Genomic DNA, 19,625 nt, shown 5'->3' on the forward strand with positions numbered 1-19,625 from the left:
TCAACTCATTTATAGGGAATCTACCACTTACATCAAACTGTGCTACTGCTAAGAGACCTCCATTTCAATTAAAGAGTCTTTTATTTTCAAGACTTTCTGCCAAGTCTAAGTGGTATACATAGCTACTAAGAGTCTGAGGGACAAAATTTAGCAAGCAGACCACCAAAGGTGACCCCCAGAGCATTTTGCTTCTTCTGCATACACTGGCAGAGGGGAAAAAAATCTCATCAGGAAGCGTAGCACAGGAGTCTTCCTCTGAGAGTCACCTGCATGGAAAAAGATCTGCTGCTTATTGTGAAGCTGCCCCCATTCCTCCAAACCCATCCATTTATCCCAAGTGGTTATTCTACAAGAACCTATATGATAGAAAAAAAGTCAATAAAGTGACAAATTTTGTAGCTTCACTCAGGTTTCATCCCAAGACATTTAAAGCATATTCTTTCCAAGGATAGTACAAACAAACCACTAACTGATTGGATTCTCTGAGGGGTGTTGTATCAGTTACGCAAAGATGAAATAGCATTATTTGAAAGATAAGGTGCATGACCACTCCTCCTGCAGAATACATCCCATTTTTCTTTTGAAAAACCTCACTTAGTACAGTTTGTCACAAAGACTAACCTGCATTCAGAGACTCAAAGTAGCAGAGTAGTAATCCTCTGTATACCCCTCCGGTATCTACGTATGCAGATTAAATGAAAACAGAGTGAGATATTACAAACGTTATGCAGACATTACCCCCACCAAGTCAATAGGAACACCAGGTCTGACTTTGCAGTCAGACAACGCAATGCTTCAGAAGTTACAGAAATATTTTTCCTAAAGAATTATTACATGCAAAGAAAAAAAGACAACACACAAACTAGGGAGCTTTTAGTTACCAACAAAAGGTATTTAAGACATCTTCGGTTTTGACAACAGACTCCTGTTAGTGATAGTGTTTCTCATTACACAGAATTTAGAAGTGAAATTCACAAATTAAGATTTATTTTTTCTTTTCATGAAGTATGATTTGAATTACACCATTTGCTTCCTTAGTTTGATCATCAGATCTACAAGGAAAGACATCAGGTACTAACAGGTTCTTGGACATGTTTTTCTTCATCATCATCTGCATTTTTTTCTTCTTCTTCTTCTTCTACTTTCTCCACCTGAGGTAGAAGTCCATCAAGGTTCAATAGCAAACATTCACTGCTTGAAGATCTAATCACCAACTTCTGCACAAGAGAATCTAGAAAACAAACAAAACCACCAATTTGATCACTACCACTTTTCACGTCTCCAGGCACTAACCCATACTGTGTAAGAACATGACTGGAATCAGAACTAGATATGTAGACAAATCCCTTCAGTACAGGGAGTTTAACATCCACGCTGGCAGACTGGGTTCAAAATGCAGTTCACACTCTGATGCCATCAAAGGTAATAACTTGATGGATACCTTAGCCCCTCAATACCTCACCAGCAGTTGACACCACTGGTGCTACTGGGCCTTCAAACAAACAGTAAAGCTTCACACACACACTCCTCCAAAAAATGAAATACAGGTGAACTGAAGCAGTCCTGATGCACAAGACAGAGGGGAAGTTTACTGATCACCCAAATATTCCTACGTGACTAAGGGCACAAAAGATACCATTCCTAATTCAGGATCCTACCATGAAGTGCTGAGGGAACATTTTGACAAGAAAAAGTACAAAACCAGTCACATTTCTTTATGGAAGAGTCAATAGAGCTAAATTATACTCTGGAAACACTTGCCTGGTGTTTTTTTCAACCTTGCATTAGATCAACTAACACACAGAGGAATGCTGTTTTAATGATAACTACATAGCTCCATGAATACATGCTATTACATATGGTAAGTCTGAAAGGAACTACAGGACAGATATAACTAGTTGGTTTAAGTGATTGATAGTTAACAAGCATATCTAGACTTCATTGTTGTAAAGATGTGTTAATTACCAAGTTTGCTTCAGATAAACGGCAAATATATTTAATCAAGCCAGCAAGAGACCCACCACAAAAATCAAGCTTCATACCACAAAATCAGTAGAAATGCTACTAAGCCCAGAAAAGCTTACCCTTACTTAATGAGGTTGGTGTAGCTCACATATAAACTCATTAAGGACAAAAATACCACCACTTTCTGCTTCTATTTACTTATACTTCAAGTTAACCAACCCCTTTTATCTTTTATTTGGGCTGAAATGCTTCTAAAAGGCATGTGTACTTGTTTTTTCATGGCCTATTCTCTGTACAGTACTTAGAATTAACAGCATCACTGGAAGAGATGCAAGATTATTATTTTTGCAGACATTAAGCCAATATTAATAAAAAGTTTCTTAGCTTAAACACGGCTATTCTTCCATAAAATTATGTTCATAAATCACCATTTCCACTCCAGCTAAGCAGATGACATTTGTTTAAAGTTTACTTCATTATGACAAAGAGCAGACAGCATATTAGTCGTTCACGTTCTTTGCTCAGAAAAGCGAGTAGAACCCACAGGAACAACAAGCAGAATTCACAGTCCTACTCCTTTGTAACTTGATCCTTTTGCTAAAGAATTAAGAAAGAAAAAAGATTAATAGCTTTTCCCTTGGAGCAGCATAAATTTTAAAAGTTCCTTTGTAATAGGAAAAAAAATGGTGGTATACGAGTAGGGTATACTGGGTAGCTAACCAGACTAGACGTTAAGTGAAGCATATATTTTAACTAAGGCAACTGCAGGTGGATTCTGGGTTCAGATTCTTTGTGTTGAGCCACAACAGGGTCACATCAGCTGGGTAAAACCAATGCACACAGACGCTGAAGACTCCATGTCTCACAAGGATTTCCTTGTATGGCTTTAATATATTTAGGCATCAAGCCTGCAAACTTAGTTTTGTACAACATCTCCCTCCTTTCCTCACACAGACACTTAAGCAGTGCTGCAGTGCAATTAGAGTTCACATCAGTAAGAGCAGATGCTATTCATGCTCTTACAGGCTGTCAGTTCATAGGTCTTGATTTACCAAGTTGCCTAACAGCTCCCTCCTCCTGTCCCAAGGCAGACAAAGCAGCAAGGTCATTAAATGACAACACGGTAAAGAGCACTCATTTCATAATTTTGTTTGCTGTAACTTTAACTAGCAAGTACACAGCTACTTACCATAAGTTGATGGCTTGAATTTGCAGATGTCATGGATAACTGTTTTTAGATTGGCAACTATCTGCTCCGTAGGCATATCCAGCTGAAAAAGGACAATGCAGAGTTAACCGTGGTGATATTTAAAGCCTAGATTATCAAATCTGAAAGCATTGGGTACATATTTATTCTACATTTGGATAGATTTTGTTTCTCTGTGTTGCCCGTTACAGAGTTACAAATCCCATTAACAGTGTTATCCAAATGCCTCAGAGAACTATTTTATATGTAGTTACACACTCATCATTATTGTCCATATTTCTACTCATGACATTAAATTTTCATGGCTCTGTAACAACATATAGTCTTAAAGAGGTAAAAAGTCTTAAAAAACAATATCTGTACAAGTGTTTTCACAAAAGTCATTTTAAAAGAAAGTATTTGAGGAAAGAAGTTTCAAGTAGTTGTCCAAGACTACAAAACAACTCAACTCAAAAAATACAAGCATCTAAAATTTAAGGCATTAAGAACTTTAACAGAATCAAATGAATCATTTAAAAAGTTTCTTCCCCCACTCTTTCTCATTTTAACATATTACATGGAATTTCTACATTTTACATGAAGTACATGAAGCATTGAGCTATGAACATATACCAGTTCTGTATCTACCCTTTTTACACATCCTGGTTCCCATCCATGTCATTTTTGACCTTCCAACAAAACCTGTGGACTGATGGCTCCTCATTCTGTCCAGCATCCTCATCCAACGGAGCACTTAAGCGCAGCTCACTTCAGACAGATACATGATCCTCAAAAAATTAATACCGCCATCTTCCCTCATCACCAATCAACTTAAACCATGGACGTGGGAAAGAAGCTATTCATCTCATCTGGACTCTCCTCAAGAACATGCAACTCATGACCAAGAGAGATGCCAACCTGAACATCTGTGGGTCAAAGTCAGGACTGACCTATCTCTCAGCTCCTGGAGAGCTTAACGTGCATTTCTCAGACTCAGTGTTCCACTACTCTAATGCCCTGCTATGCTTTATTTAATTTGTTATCTGGTCTCACCCATATGATCCACATATCTTTATCTGGATGAAAAATCAAGCTCTTTTTCTAGAGGTTTCAGCTATAGAGTTAAGAAAAAAAATAGCATTTATTCTCACAAAATTAACTCCCTATCAAAGGAGCACACAGGCATCACTGGGTCTCTTCTTCCTCTCCACCACTTCCCAATGTAGCATAAGCAAATCTTATTAATATCTCACTTATCTGTAAATGTATGCATTACTTCGCAACAGAAATACTGTTATACTTGACTACTCTCCTCCAAGATCTGGTCATTATTCTCTCCTTACACTGTTCTGGCAGACTTACAATCCAAATGCAGTTCCTCTGTTACACAGACCAGAACACATTTGTCTTTATCACCGTTATGCTGATTGCAATGTGCTTAATCATTTATAAATTAAAAGATGTAAAAATCTGTTTGTTAACGTTGAACATTTCTCTTCACTGACAGACTCACCACGCTGCACCAATTTCAAAATAAAGGAATACTCAGAATCATTTAAATAAAGCAATTTATTTGTAATAACTAATTAGAAACTATACTTCAAATGAAGGTTCAAATAGTGTTTGCCTCAAAACCTTACACTAAGTTCAGGTCTTAAGCAAACCTTCAGTTGTACAATTTCAGCAAGCTACTTGGCATTCATCATCTGTAACAAAATCTAGAAGCACTCATAAGAGACAGAACTTGCAAGTTGCTCTAAACAAGCTACACCTTCTTATAAGGATTTAGAAGTACAATACATTATAAGGCAAGACCCATCTCAAAATATGAAGACATTAGTTAATATTCTGTATTTGTTAAGACAGGAAAACAGGACAGTGATGCATTCAGTCAGACAACATGCCACATTCCAGGAGATCACACAGCATCATTTACTTGAGACCTCACAGCTCCATAAAGAAGACAGGTAATGCTGAGAGGATTCCAAATATTTTGAAACAGCTTCCGCATCCAAATAAATATTCCAGCTTCCAAATAAGTATTCCACAGCAAAACTTCATGTATACACAGTCACTGTCTATCAGCACTTAAGATATTTAGTTTAATTCAAACCTTCAGCAAACTGACAAAAGTACTCTGAACCAGATCTTCAAGGCTGTGCAAGCTACTCTGTTCAGATCGATTGCAGAGAATGCTAAAATATCCTCTAAGTCCTGAGCCTTCCTGAAGAATAATCATACCTACAGAGGGAACAACTATAAATTAATTTCTGGTCCACTTTGTATAAATGCAACCTAACCACAAAGTACCTTAAAAAATGACAGTATATACTACAATTACAACAGAGAAATGAATTATTTCTTATCTTACTTTTTAAAGTTTAGGACACTTCTCACTAGAGCAGCATAAGGTGCTGTAAAAAGATTCAGGGAAGTTACTTGGGGTTTTTTTGGTTTGTTTTTGTTTTGTTTGTTTTTTTTTTTTTAAAGAAACACGTTATATTTGTCTTTAAAACAGCCTCCCACTAACCACTAACTCTGCTGTCTGGTGGGAAACTGCCTATTATTATTCAGGACTACACAAGTTTCACCAAAACAGACCATGTTTAAACCTTGATGCATGAAGTCTCAATGCTTCTAATCTAGGGGATCTTTACAAGACTGCAGAGCCACTCAGCTATTTGTTGGATATACAGCATACACAAATGAAGAACAAAAAGATGCCCTGCTATTAAAACACTAGCTTCAATCACAGAATGGCTTTTCTAAACTGCATTTAGAGAATTGCATCAAGAGATCATCCACATCACTTAAACTGTGCTGCAGACTTAACTACCAGGCAGTTTGAATGTAACACAGGTGTATGGAGTGGGAGTCATGGCAGGGCAGAAACACTTGGTAGAAGATGAGAAATGATTAACACTCTACAAAACAAGATTATTGCCAACTATTTAACTCAATGCTTTAAGAATCAGAGGGCAGGAAAACAAAGCTGGAAACTAGTCAGTATGAAAAACCCAGAAGTAGACATGGCAAAGTTGTTTGACATGGTAGAAGCGGTACGCAAAGTGCACACCGCATGGGGTAAAGTAGGTTCTGCAGAGAAAGGGACCCAGCATTTCAGACATCCAAGTTCAAGAGCACAAACAACATCCCTCCAAAAACAGTGAGGCAGTAAAGTCCTGCAGATGCAAAGGTTACAGCAAGTGAGGCTGACTTGTCTTCTACACCACAACAGACAAAACATATTCCTAGGCGAAGGGGAGAGGTGTGATTTGAGACATGCATGATTACTACGTAAGATACTTAATGGTCTGAGAACCAGCAAATAAAAGGTGACTTAAATAAAATGAAGTAAAATCCAGTACGTATCATTTATACATCAAAAAGGACAGACTGAGCAACAGAAAATTAATGGAATGAAAATAAAGCTAATAGAGAAAGGTTTCTTGATAGGAATTTCTATCAATTTCTTCAGTTCATAGCCTGTTTTACAGTGGTTTCACTACCTAAACTAAAAAAACCTCTAAACCTCTCAGTTCTTAAGTTCAGGTCATGCACTGACTAACATACATACAAATGTCCATCTCCACTGCAATCTGCAACTGACTATCATACAAATCCAAGAAGTGACTCCTGCTACATACTACACAAAAATCAAAAGCCATGCTAATGCAAACTAATCAAGAACAGCACTTCCATCGCTTATTGCCTTCTCTAAACACATTTATCATTTACCAGGACTGGTCCTCCAAAAAAACCCCAGTCAAACCACGCAAAAAAACCCAACCCACTTTGGGTCTGGATATACCACTGTTCATCTAATGAAAGAGACATACCATCTTATCCAAAGTTAAACAAGGCTACCCATCCGTTAAAAGAAAATACAACAAAGTTTCATGCAGCTTCAAATTAAGTGAAACCGGAAAAGTGAAATAACCCCTCCTTTTAATAAGTGGCACTCATCCTCTGTTTTTGTTATTCAAAGGAACCTTACCATCTCAGCTAACATTTTAGTGTCTAGTATGAAATAATACTTAAAGATAAATGAAACTATTTTTAACAGGTATGGCACCCCTATGTCAACAGGAAAACCACAGCAGATAGAAATATATGACTCCAACTGCATTTCTCATAAACATGGTTTACATAGAAGAAATACAAAATACCGATTAAATTCCAAGTAAGTCAATCCAACCTCCCTATTCCTGTGTCCACCAACAATCCTGTAATACCCATCTGCATGACCATGTTGTTTTAATCTATCCATTTCTGCCTGGAGGAGGGCAAAGACAGACTTTTTGGGGTTTTTTTGCCTGCACATCTAACAAAATAGGCACTTTCAATTCAGACAACAGCTCCCATTCAAGAGATTTATAAGTATAAAGCTTGAGCCTCCATCTCACTCACATGATCTGTTCTTCCAGCTAGCAGTATTAAGAATATATGCTACATACTCTAAAATAATGTCTAGTACAGCAAGGCAGATCAATCCATGCTCTATTCCCTGAACCAGTTTTCTACTCTTCCCTCCTGCCCCTTTTTGAAGTTCCCAGAACAAATACACATTAGCACTGATCCACCCTGTTTCTTCCAGCCTTTTCTTCAACCGAGAGCTGCCCACCTGAAATCATGAGGAATTAAAACTCCATAATAAAGGCTGCAATAATCAGGAAATTAAGGAGTTCTAGCATCTTCACTTAGAACTCCGGTACCAGCTTTTCTGAAGAGCTACAGGACAAGCCAGTCATTAAAAAAGTATCCATTCCAAAAATGGAACTGGAATTTTTATGGCTTTATCTCATGGTATTTAATAGACCTGGACTGACTGGTGACCATTCAACCAGAAAGCTAAATCCATTCTCAGAACACCTTAATTGACCTTACAGTTGTGCTAGTGGGGTGGGCATAGAGAAATCTACTCCAAGTTCTCTACTACAGCTGTTGAAAGACAAACTAAGAAGAATAAAAAACCCACAGAGACCCAGAATTTCAGGTTTGGATCCCTCAACAGCGAGATGTAGAATTCCAACTGTCTAAAAAAACCAAAGCAAAACAAAAGTATTTCAGTCAAATGCAAACTAATAACTGAATTAATGAAAATAGACAAATAGACATGAGTTCACAGCTCTGTTTTCCAAGCAGCTACCTTTTGCCTCCCCGTGCTGCCTATTAAGAGATTTACCTTTTTCACTTACTTTACCTTTTCACCATGGTGGGACATTTCTGGAACACAATAAACTGCCAAGCAATTACCAACAGTAATTTGACCAGCATCCCCTAACAACATGCAACCTCTGCATCATTACAATATAACCAGACTTTCTTGTAATTTCAACACAAAACACTTTACCGAACTCCAAGAACTTGTATTCAATTGCTTCTACACAAAATGTTAACTACACCCATTTTAAAAGTCAGGTTTAGAGCTCCTCCTAACAAGTTTTATTTTGCTTTGCAGCAGCACAATGCAACAACTCCACTTGCCATTCTTCTGGGACATCAAGCATCTTACATTGCACAGTGAGGGCAGAAACTTGCATCTCTGCTTTCAGGAACAAAAAGAAAGCCTCTGAACCCACAGGTTAAGTGTTAACAAACATGGCAGAACAATATTTCAGTACCATGTGTAAAGACATCTGGAGTACTGACAGTATCCATAAGAAAAGAGCACAGATGTATTTTGTGTTTCCTTGCTTTCACAGGTTTTTGCTCAGTTACAAACCTTCCTGAGAAGGTCAGAGTAAGGGAAAAAACAGATTTCTGTGTAGGAGCATATAACAAAAGGGGCCAAGCAGATATCATTTTCTCATCCTGGCATTCAAGGTAGATGCATTTCTGAGGTAGTAGCCCCAAGCAGTCTGCAGGAAAAAAAAAAAAAAAATGTAGACATAGAAATACCCTTACTGAGGTTGTTTGTAAAGGGTTCTCTCTTATTCCTAGTTTAGATGGCCACAACTTTTTCCACATCCTTGGTCCCGTTTCGTTCCAAACTCAAGCTGTTTGCCAGTATGAAACTATTAGGAAGACATTATTCAGCTACAGTCCGGCTCACACAGCCAGGACCTATGCAACACCTTCGGCTCTGAGGTACATAATTTAAAGATGAATATCTCTCTCATCCTGGACTTGTCAATAGTTAGTATCACTTAGAAACAGCACTGCAGACAGGCAGACCTTTCCATGTGGTATCTCAAATAGAGACCAGCTCAAATAGGTAACAAAAAACAACTTTACAACCTATGCTTTCTGCATTATTCCCTTTATCTCCCAATAAACTTATTTCAACTCTCATACATTCAAAATGGCAAGAGTTAATAGGTGTTCCTCAAATGCCCCTTCTTTAAAGAATTCAAAGCTAAGAATCCATTAGACATCTCTTCTTTTTTTTCCTCTCCCCTTTTCTTTTTCAAGGGACACTGACACTTCAGGCCTTCAATCCCATTGACAGCCAAGGGAGGTAGATGCTACTTGTAGCCCAAACTGGCTTTTCCATTTCCTGCCTTAATTCTCGTGTCCATGTACCTGTATATTTTGCATAGCAAGTCTGAGAGATCTCTGGTTCAGTACATGTCTCTCCATACTTCTAACCCTGTGAATAAGAGTGCTCCTGTAAACATGTCCCTTCCCAGGAGATACATGGTTCCAAACAAACCTTTAAGTCTCACCTCCTGTAAACATCTTACTTTTTTCCACAGAGGAACCATTGCACAGGCAGCTCTCTGTACAGATAAGAAGATACACTTGAAACTGCTTCCTGGTGTTAGGGGACTCTGATTTTCTTAAAGACAATTCCAACTTGGGAAAAAGGAAATTTCATAGTGACTGACAGCATCCTGACTGGACTCAAGACTTATGTCAAAACCCTCCAAAAAATGACTTTCAGCTGACCTCTGCAGATAACTTGATTCTTAAGGAAATATCCCGAGTGTCTTCACTTGCCTCCCTTCTGCTTTAAACTCCATGCCTTAAAAGACCGTTTTACATTCTTATTTTCACAACTTCACATCTACTAATTAAACTTACCTACAGCTAACTTCTGGGTTTTTCAAAGACATCTCAGTTACAACTAAGAAAACACCACTGAGGCTGCTGACTTATGTGGGACAGCAGCATTACATCAAGCCACTTGCCATAACTGAACTTACAGGCAATGTGAGACAGCAGTACTAAAGGGAAAACATCTCTTTGAGAAACGCCAGCTTGGCAGATTCCCAGAAATATCTACGCTACTGTTTGGAATACAGCAATAGATCTTCATGCTTCTGTGTAATTCATAAATTATTATTTTCTCACTGACAAGATTTAAATTTAAAAAGCTCTTGATTTAGTAGTGAGGAGATATGCGTAACCACTCAAGGCACTCTCAGTCTCCCAGAGTCTTGCCTGCACTCGATTTCCTTCCAGTGTTGCTGCGCACAGCAGGAAAACTAGGTCAGGTAAAGGATGGTAGCTAGGGAGGGTGGAGACATTTTACACGAGCCATAACCACTGAGTCATCCCTCTGCACGCAACTCAATACACAACAGTGTGACAGAACACATTGCACTGTGTGTGCAGTGTTAAGTCACCTCTGCCACGTAGCTGACATTAACTTAGCACATACAAACTCTGTCTGTAAGTAAGCCCTCAGACTGTTTCTGATCCAGGATTAAGAGCTCATTCACAAGAACCTATTGTTTACTTGTACAGAGTGACATCTCAGGCAGCACCAAACCTTCTGAAGTGCCATGAAACTGCCAGCCTAAGCTGCCTAGACACAGAACCTAAAGGTAATCTCTAAAACCAACATCTTGCATCAGTAATAGGACATGGTTTTAACTTCAGAAATTCTAGCTACAGCTGCAGGACACTACACTAGGCAGAACCAACTGCAATTGCACTGAATACTGTCAAGACAGAGTCCTTCATTCACTTCTATTAAGGTGAATAATTCACCTGATTTTTCTTCTTTACTATACCAGAAGAAATGCTACAGTAAGTTTAACATGCAGGTATTTTTTTAGGCTGATCTACAGTATAAAACGATGAAGGCTGAAGCAGTCTGAAGCAAAAATTAAGGAATACTTGAAACCAGGACTGATCTATGGATTCGAGGCGTTTCACATGGTCCATTACTTGCAAACAGCTAAAAATACTTCTTGCCTGTATCAAAGTGAAAAATTTAACACACTTCAGTAGAACAGTCCCAAGAACCTCAGTTTTGAGTATCATATTGACGAGCAAGCCCTTGAAATTCACATGCACAACTCAGAGCAACTAGCCAGAATTAATAAACTTGCTTATTTCTAACACCACCAGACAAAGCTTCAAGGGTTAGATATCTTGTACACTTCCTTTCTATACCAGTATCAATTAAAGAAAAACTAAACATCAGGCAGGATGACAAATAGACAAAACAGAATGGAAACAAAAAACAGTTTGGAGCAGAGAAAGTAAAAAAACACATTAAAGAAAACATATTAAGGGTCTAAAAAAATAAAGGATACTCTTACGTACACCAATTTCTTACATAACAGCAAAGCACAAATTACTTTTGTATTTCATGTGTCATGCAAACAGTTTGGCTCCAGAACTAAAGTTATCAAAATTAAGTAAGTCTTTAATTACTACGTTAAAGCAAACACTTTTTGATCCATCTGTGCACAGTGACCATGGACTTATAACCCATAGCTTATTTATTTAAAAAAAAAAACAACCAAACAACTATTATTTTACTCACAGAAGAGTGCTGTGGAAGGCAGATGAAAAGGGAAGCCCTTCCTCCTTAAGATGTCAACTCACAAGGAGATTACTAGTAATAGCACCTTCTTCATTCTTTTTTGTTTATTTCATTACAATTCCTTGCCAATATAGTGACAAATACAGATCCCATTCTCAGCATTCTTAACTTCTTAGCATCAGGTATGCCTCACTCTCAGTTTTAGCAGAGCCATCTTCTATAACTACACAGCGCTCACTCACATCAGCTGAAGATGTCACACAACGAAGAGTAAGAGTTCCATTTACTTCACAGGTCAGTTAAAGAACATGGTTAAAAATCTTGCAAACACACAGATTAAACACATGTTTTTTCCCCCCCTCTTTCAATACTGACTTCAGTACGGCTCAGTAGACAAAACTTAAGAACTCTATATACAACTTACTCTTGCTATTCTTGTCTTGATTATACGCTCGTCTTCTACTGTGTACTCAAGACCTTCTCTGAAGAGTTGCAGCATTTTGGGAATATCATGGCCCAGGGAATCTATTTAAAAAAGAAAAAAAAAAAGACAAAAAAGATAACAGAGTAATGCTTATTAGCATGCTCATTGTGTGTGATACTAGTAAACAGAGAATTCAATCTTTCAATTTAGGCAGTTAAAACTGTAATCAAAAACGGAGTTTCATGGACAAGACAATGGCACCCTCACACATACAACCATTTCTCTCCTCCCTCCTTTCTCATTAATCAGCAGACTTGAATAGCTAATACAGTAGGAAAGGTGACAAAGGTTTCACTTCAAATTAAGAACCTGTTTATGTGTACATAAAACAAAGCTTTATTACCTAATGCAATTAAAGCAGCTTGAAATACCAAATCCTACTGAGTTTAGAACAAGCCTGCAGTCTTCCTTGAGGACAAAGTCTACAACTATGTAATAGCAAGGTTACACACTACCTGAAACACACTGGCCCAATCCAGCCATTCCTACAAGTCAAGACACCAATTTATCTCAGATGCAGGGGCTCATTTGACAGATTTACACCATCACTCAATTGCTTCTAATACAAGCATTACTTCTCCTACATATCTTTCAATGGCTCCAAGAGAAATCAGCTCTGGATAAGCTACAAACCAAGCAAGTTCATTATGGCATACGATAGCTTCCATTTGTTCAAAAAAGTATCTGGAACATTCTCTGTCGCAATATTTTGGACAGGTTAATAGGTTTGTCTCAAAATGTTTAGGAGCCTAAAAACACCACTGCAGCTTGTAAAACACTAAGAGAGCTGGGGCAGGGAAGTAAAGAGATATGGTTCAAGACTCAGTGCTTCACACAGTTAGCACAGGCTCTGTGTTTGAAAAAGAGCCCTTTTTTTTTTTTTCATATTTGAAACAGACCCAAGACATAACTAAAAGTAAGGCAGCAAGGGAGGACAGAATTTTTGAGTGACTGATATCTGTTACTGTGAAAACCTGACCTGAAGAGAAAAGCTCTTGAGCATTATAAAAAAGGAGAGACCACACAGACAAGGGAGCAGGCTGTACTAAGGAAAAGCATAACTAATTCCATTGTTGAGCTGTAATGAACAGGCAGAAGCAGCAGCAGCAGTCATGAAGCTGGGATCCAAACAACTGCAGAACAGTTTGACAATGCAACTAACTCAGTAAATGTCTTCGTCAAGTTGTTTCTGTTTTCCTGGGTAACATCATAATACTATTAAGGTTCATCAGGACTAACAAGCCTAGGGGCAACTAGAAGGCAAACTTAGCTTGATTCTAAGTCCACATTTGCCTCTTGTAGGAGAAAAGCAGTTCTAGATTCCTAAAACTACTCTTATCTAAGACAAAACAAGTGGTTCAGTCACAGTCTAATACTCAACGTAATTATACATCCTCATCAAAAGTAGAAGTGACGCTGAAACAGAGTTCAGACTTGTTCAGTACTTGAGATTTCTAAAAAATAATTGCTTCTTACTTCTTCTTGTGTTTGGATACTTTTGTTTCAGTTTGCTCCTTAATGGTATTAGCTTAGGGATTATTGCAGGAACAGCTACATAGAAGTCCACTTGGATTTCATCTTCCAAAATCTGCAATAAAAAAATTAAATATATCTAGGAATACAGTAAGTGACGTACATAAGTTGAGTTACAAGCATGTCTGAGCACCCATCTCTCATCTTCATATTGGCTGTTAACTTCAAGCTAGAGTTTACTGGACATGAGGTTTCTTGCTCTCCTGCCCCCCAGTCACTGTTTAAGTTAGGATATCTATATAATTCTTAAAAAAAAAAAAATACCCATTTGATTAATTCAACTCCTCCCACAACAGCAGCTCCATTCTCTCGAGCTATTTCAGCTTCTTGCTCATTCTGTGGAGAGAAAAAAATAAATTTAGTAATATCTGTACTAGCAATTAGTCTGTTATCAACAACACTGCATAGTTGATGTATCTTGGACAACAAGGTATAAGAACAGGTTATTTACAGGTTAAGAAGGAAAGAAAGGTTTAAGGCAATCCAAGACCAAAAATATCTAATGCTGGTAATTTAATATAGGAGCAGTAACTCCACTCTAGATCCCAATAAGAAGCAACAGACAATTCTTTAGTCAACTTCTAGCGAAGTAGGAGAAAAGTTCATCCCATTTGCTGAGGAGCTCTGCCAAAACCCTTGCTCTCCTACCTCCATTCACTGGAAGCTACAACGAATCATCCACTGGATGGAGCCAACATCCTACTCTTAAGCTTAAATCACAGGACATGGTACTGAACCTCACTGTAAAATAAGGCTATTCAACTTCTGAAAGTCCTGTTAAACTTCAATTTCAAAGAGCATTTAGAAATTAACATAATCTGTCTTCTGCAAGGTTTCACTTTTAACAGTCTGAAATATGGAAAGGTAAAAGGCATCAGTTTCATTAAAACTTTGGCACAAGCTTTTGATACAAGCCAATATTCATGACTCAAAGCCAGAATCAACTTTTCCTCACAAGAATAGGCTGAACAGCTCCATGCTTTCATCCAAAAGCACTACAAAGTGTTCCAGCAGATCAAGCTTTTTCCATATACACACCTTCGTAAGGCATGGGATCTCTTAACCCACAGGAACTTGAGTGAAGAGAGAAGGTTGTGAAATACAGCACCAAATAACCTGGCACACCTGAGTCTTCTGTCAGCTGTCTATTCTGTGGAAGGATTTCCACCTCGTAGCTCAGGTAGAGAATTTTATAAAAATTAAGCCCAAAGGGTAGTCAGCTAGATCTCTGACAGTTCTTTAGGAGAATCTCAAACAGATATATGTAGGTCTATTCTGTTAGAATAATTAACTGGCAAAGGACAGCAGCAGAGGCTGAAACTGATCTCATACAGATGCTACAACTGCTCTACACACCATTTCACATTAATAAACTTGAGCAAAGTGTTTGGGGCAGAAGACTGTTAAGTTGTTTAGGGTTTCTGAGGGGAAGTTACTTTCCCCTCCTCCCCCAAAGGTATCCTGTTACAGCAGAAATTACTGAATAACACTCACATCTAACCTGCACTGCCTACTGAGGCTTTAGACAGCAGGATTGGACACAGCTGCTAAACCATGTGCCTACATTACAAAAAGGCGGCAAGGGTTTTACACTACAAATGATCTTTAATCATCTCTTCCTTAGTCACATCTATGCAGATGTTTACTCCCTAAGTGCATTGCTATAATAATCTACATATAAGTAAACCTCTCAAGGTGGATGGAAATCCTATAAGATGCTTGTTATTACACTAAGACGCTGCCAAAGACGAATCCCAGACAGATTTAAGACTTCTGTAAAGCATTCACAGAGTCTTCTCAATGGAAGAAATAGTACTTGCATGGGAACTGGTTGTATCGCAAGAGCACACTCGATATGTAGAATTAATTCAGGCTTACCCACCTCTGTGAAAACCAAGACCTTGTTTGTTTCATCTCTAAAGCGATATGGAAGAAGAACAACACTTGAAAATGGATCCACTTTTTTCTAATAAGAAAGAAAAATATTAAAGGAAGAAAAAAATCATGACATAAGAGCAAGTTACACAATCACATGGAGATAGTCTGCTAAATAACGATCTTACCCACAACTTCCTTGCACAGAGGTCATAACAAACAAGCCCTATGCATAGGTTTTGACTGCCTTTTTTTTGCCTGGTATATACTCATATCTAAATTTAAGAGACATGAATTAATTATGCTGCAGTTTACCCAAGAGAAAGGGGCTGGGACCAGTAACTCCAGTGTAGAATTGCTACCAGGCTGGGGTGCAATCAGTAACAAACACTGAGGTGCTGTAGTTGCAGCTTATCTAAATGATGTATCTGATGCAATGGCCAATGCAAACCACCAGCAAAGAATATGTCTCTTCCCAAGCATCAAGAATACCACATAGCCTCCAAAAGCATGAGCAAGAGCTCTGCATTTCTTTAAGTATGAACTTATTTTCTAGATCTAAAGGCCCCCTGGTATACCAAAGGGATAGTTAGTTACACATGCCACAAAACCAATTCTAAAGTGTCCTAACTGTTCTCTACTTATGGAGGAAGCAGAAGGAGTTTTAAGGAAAATCTAAGCTGGGCTAAACACCTTTAAATCAAACATGTCATAGGCAAACATGTAGCACAGGCAAGCAGTAGCATACTTTCAAGGAACATTATCCAAAAATCAAAACAAGGTGAAGGACAGAGGCAGGAAGAAGCTTGTCTTTACACTTCTCCCTGTAACAATCACCCCAGAACAAAACACACACATGATTTTTGTAGCACATCTTTAACTGGGAAGCCCAAAGAGATGTAAAGCTTAGTTTGACCAGTCCTGTCCAGACATGAATTTTAGTCACGTGATAGCCTGTTTTCAAAATCCTCGATGGCACTATCTTCACTTCAGGAGCATGAGGGATGTTTAATAATTATACATGTATAAAGGCACAAAGCCATCTGCAAAAGCACACATTATTCTGACAATCAGAGAAGCTGCCAGAGGCAGCTGAGAAGGCCAACAGCAGCATCTGCTCTGCACCGAAAACACCGCCTTCCCACGTTAAGAAGAAAAAATTAATCGAAATTTACAAATACTTCCAACCTACCTTCTTCTGTAGTTCCATATCTAGGAATACGTTAATGTAGACATACTGTTTGGGGTTAGTGAAGTCCAGTTCCTGAAATTTCTTTAGCATACCCACAGCTACTTCCACATCATAGGATGGCCGCTCATAATACCATGTCAAGTATACATCATCCACAGGCTTGCTCATCAGCGGTCGCCTCCTAGTTACTGGTTTCTTTTTTGTTTCTTCCTGCTTGGTCTTTTGTGAACCTCTTTTTGCAGTTCTAAGGCAAACAAAAAAATATTGTTAGATCATCAGCTGTAAAGTCTTGGCCATGTTCCAAGAGAAAAAAAGTAGATTCTATTGTGTGTTACTAAGTAACAATTAGCTGACAAGGAAGGTTCTACACAAAGATGAACAGCATCCCTAAATTCATCCCAGCTACTTATCTCCGATGGCCAAGACAAAAATCAAACATTCAGAAATCAAAACCTCTGAAGGCATTTAAGCTCCTCAAACAACACAGCCACATCTGTGCAGCATGTAACCAAGTTAACAACCTCCTACTGTATCAAAGCAAAAGCATGTTTAACACACCAACTTTTACAGGTCTTGCCTTCACATGGGCTGGTAGCAGGCACTGTGCCTGAGCTGTTTCTCAATCGAGACACACTTTCCTGGTAATCAGAAGGAGCCATATCTGCAGGGTTTTTCTGCTTCTTCTAATGGATCATGGCAGTCCCACCTTTCAAACATTTCTTCACCCTTTCCTGTATCATTTTGTACGGAGTTAACAAACACCAGTCCCAGTCCTTACTCTACCTATTTTCAAAGGCTCTCAAATCAAGGAAAAAAAAAATAGTAATAGCTAGATACTCCATTCATCTATTAACTACAGTGAAAGAGTCTGCAACACTTCAAAACACTTGCTGTACAGGACACTTCACTGTTCTGTACACAAAGATCATTTTTACTTCTCCCACTTATGCCATAAAGAGACAACAAATTAAACAATAAAAAGCAACCTAAAGAAGAACTGTTTGAAACCAAATCCATAAGCTCACCAGCTTTCATGCTAACAGTACTCCTGAAGCAGTAATCCAGCCATACCCTCCAAAGCCACACATCAAAAGTACCAAGTTATTCATTCCTTGTAACTGTTACATTCATTATTAGAAGAGTAACACAAAACAATGCCTGCAAGCCCAACTTAGATCTTCCCTCTCCAGGCGGTTTCTTTAGGAGCTAGGAGCTTACAGGATGCCACCAAGGCCAGCTCAGTCGTTAAGAGCCATACTGCACACACCGCACGCTCCCCCCCTACCACCACCAGGACTCTCTATAGCCAGGAGAGCTGCTTCGGGTGGAAGATGGACACGCACTCACTTCGCTGCCGCAGCGTAGAGCCGGGCGGGCGGCGCGGCGCTCACCACGGCAGGGGCGGCGGCAAGGCGCTGGTCGAGCCCGAGGAGGGCCCACCCGCGATGCGGGGCCAGTACTGCGAGGGAAAAGCAAACATCGCTTCAGACAGGCGCCCCGGTCTCCCTCACCGACCCGGGGGCCGCCCGCGAGGCGCCCCGCCACCCCTTCCCGGACAGGGCCCACCGCCCCTCAGGGTCGCCCCCTGCCCCGCCACCAAGGGGAAAGCCGCCGGCTGGAAATAGACAAGAGCCGGTAGCCAACGTCCGCGCTTTCCCGGTGGCGACAGAGACCGCAAAGCCCCTTCACCTCTCCACAGGCAGCGGCCAGCGGGCGCCGCCATCTTGCAGAGCCGCCGCGGTGCAGCGCGGGAAGTCTCTCCCCTCGGCAGCGAAGAAACGTTCCGGCGGCGGCCGGAATCGCCGCGCGGTGTCCCCCGGCCGCCGTCCCCCCACTCGCCGGCGCCGGGGCCCGCCGTTCCCTGGGGACTCTGGTCCCCCTTCCCGGCTTGTGTCCGGCGAGGGGCGCATTGCCGCGGACTGATGAAAAGCCTCCAGCTCAGTTCTTAACCGGCCTGAAAGGAGGCCTCTGTACAAACCCGCAGTTGTCCCCGCAGTCCTGCAAACAAAACTGATCCCCCCCCTCCCCGTGCAGGGCCTGCGGCAGAGACACCCAACATGGCGGCTTCTCCTGCGGGCAGTCGGAGCCGCTTCCCTCAGAAACCGGCATGCTTCCCCCGGAAACAAACATCTGCGTGGGTTAACGTTGGCCGTTTCACCCTTAACGTTTGTTTGCTGAGTCCCAAGTAATTCAAGAAAGAGATTTTTCTGGCTGCCATCACTCTTGTTCCCTTGTGAATGGGTTGGGATAAGATCGGCCTGGTCTACAAACCTACATGTGGAGCAGCATCCACCTATAAAGGACTGTATTTGACTGGGTCCTGAGATGTTCAGATACATGCCGTAAACTATAATCCTGTCTCTTGCTATATGCACATCCATTGGAGGGGGTCTGTTTATTCCTCACTGACATGCTTTTGACTGGAAACATCCCAATTCCTGCAGTTTCATTCCCCCTCTCTGATATATCTGTGTCTTAAGAATATTCCCTAAATTCAGTCAAGTCCTTCCTGCTCAAAACTCTTGAATTCTGACTCATCTGTGTTGGTTGTTTGGAAATATTTGTAAAATCCCTGACTAGATGTTTTCTTGTGATGTTAAGACGATTCAAACTTTCCACAGAAATGGTAGTGTTTGTCTCCATAGGGACCACGGGCACTGTGAAGGGC

General features: G+C 39.9%; 1 protein-coding gene across 2 annotated transcripts; it reads right to left on the reverse strand.

The window, feature by feature from the left end:
* Positions 1-965: 965 nt before the first annotated feature.
* Positions 966-18,712, reverse strand: MRPL1 (mitochondrial ribosomal protein L1). 2 transcript variants are annotated; one of them, XM_074905277.1, is made up of 9 exons: positions 18,647-18,712; positions 18,305-18,416; positions 16,958-17,201; positions 15,773-15,856; positions 14,155-14,226; positions 13,834-13,945; positions 12,298-12,398; positions 3,155-3,236; positions 966-1,231 (listed from the first exon to the last, which is right to left on the reverse strand). In XM_074905277.1, the coding sequence occupies exons 1-9, from the start codon at positions 18,678-18,680 to the stop codon at positions 1,068-1,070; spliced, it is 1,005 nt and encodes a 334-aa protein (XP_074761378.1). In that variant the 5' UTR covers positions 18,681-18,712; the 3' UTR covers positions 966-1,067. The 2 variants fall into 2 exon arrangements, with proteins under 2 accessions (XP_074761378.1, XP_074761379.1); XM_074905278.1 differs by lacking the exon at positions 966-1,231 and adding an exon at positions 1,261-2,562.
* Positions 18,713-19,625: the final 913 nt, after the last annotated feature.

The sequence above is a fragment of the Athene noctua genome, chromosome 4, assembly GCF_965140245.1.
Source record: "Athene noctua chromosome 4, bAthNoc1.hap1.1, whole genome shotgun sequence".
Lineage (NCBI taxonomy): Eukaryota > Metazoa > Chordata > Aves > Strigiformes > Strigidae > Athene > Athene noctua.

Excerpts from the sequence above, each read along its gene's own strand:
- MRPL1 (XM_074905277.1), bottom strand. The coding sequence starts at position 18,680 with ATGGCGGCGCCCGCTGGCCGCTGCCTGTGGAGAG. Across the intron at positions 15,857-16,957 it reads ATATGGAACTACAGAAGAAG|AAAAAAGTGGATCCATTTTC; the intron begins GTAGGTTGGAAG and ends CTTTCTTATTAG. Across the intron at positions 1,232-3,154 it reads ATTCAAGCCATCAACTTATG|ATTCTCTTGTGCAGAAGTTG; the intron begins GTAAGTAGCTGT and ends TTTGTTTTCTAG.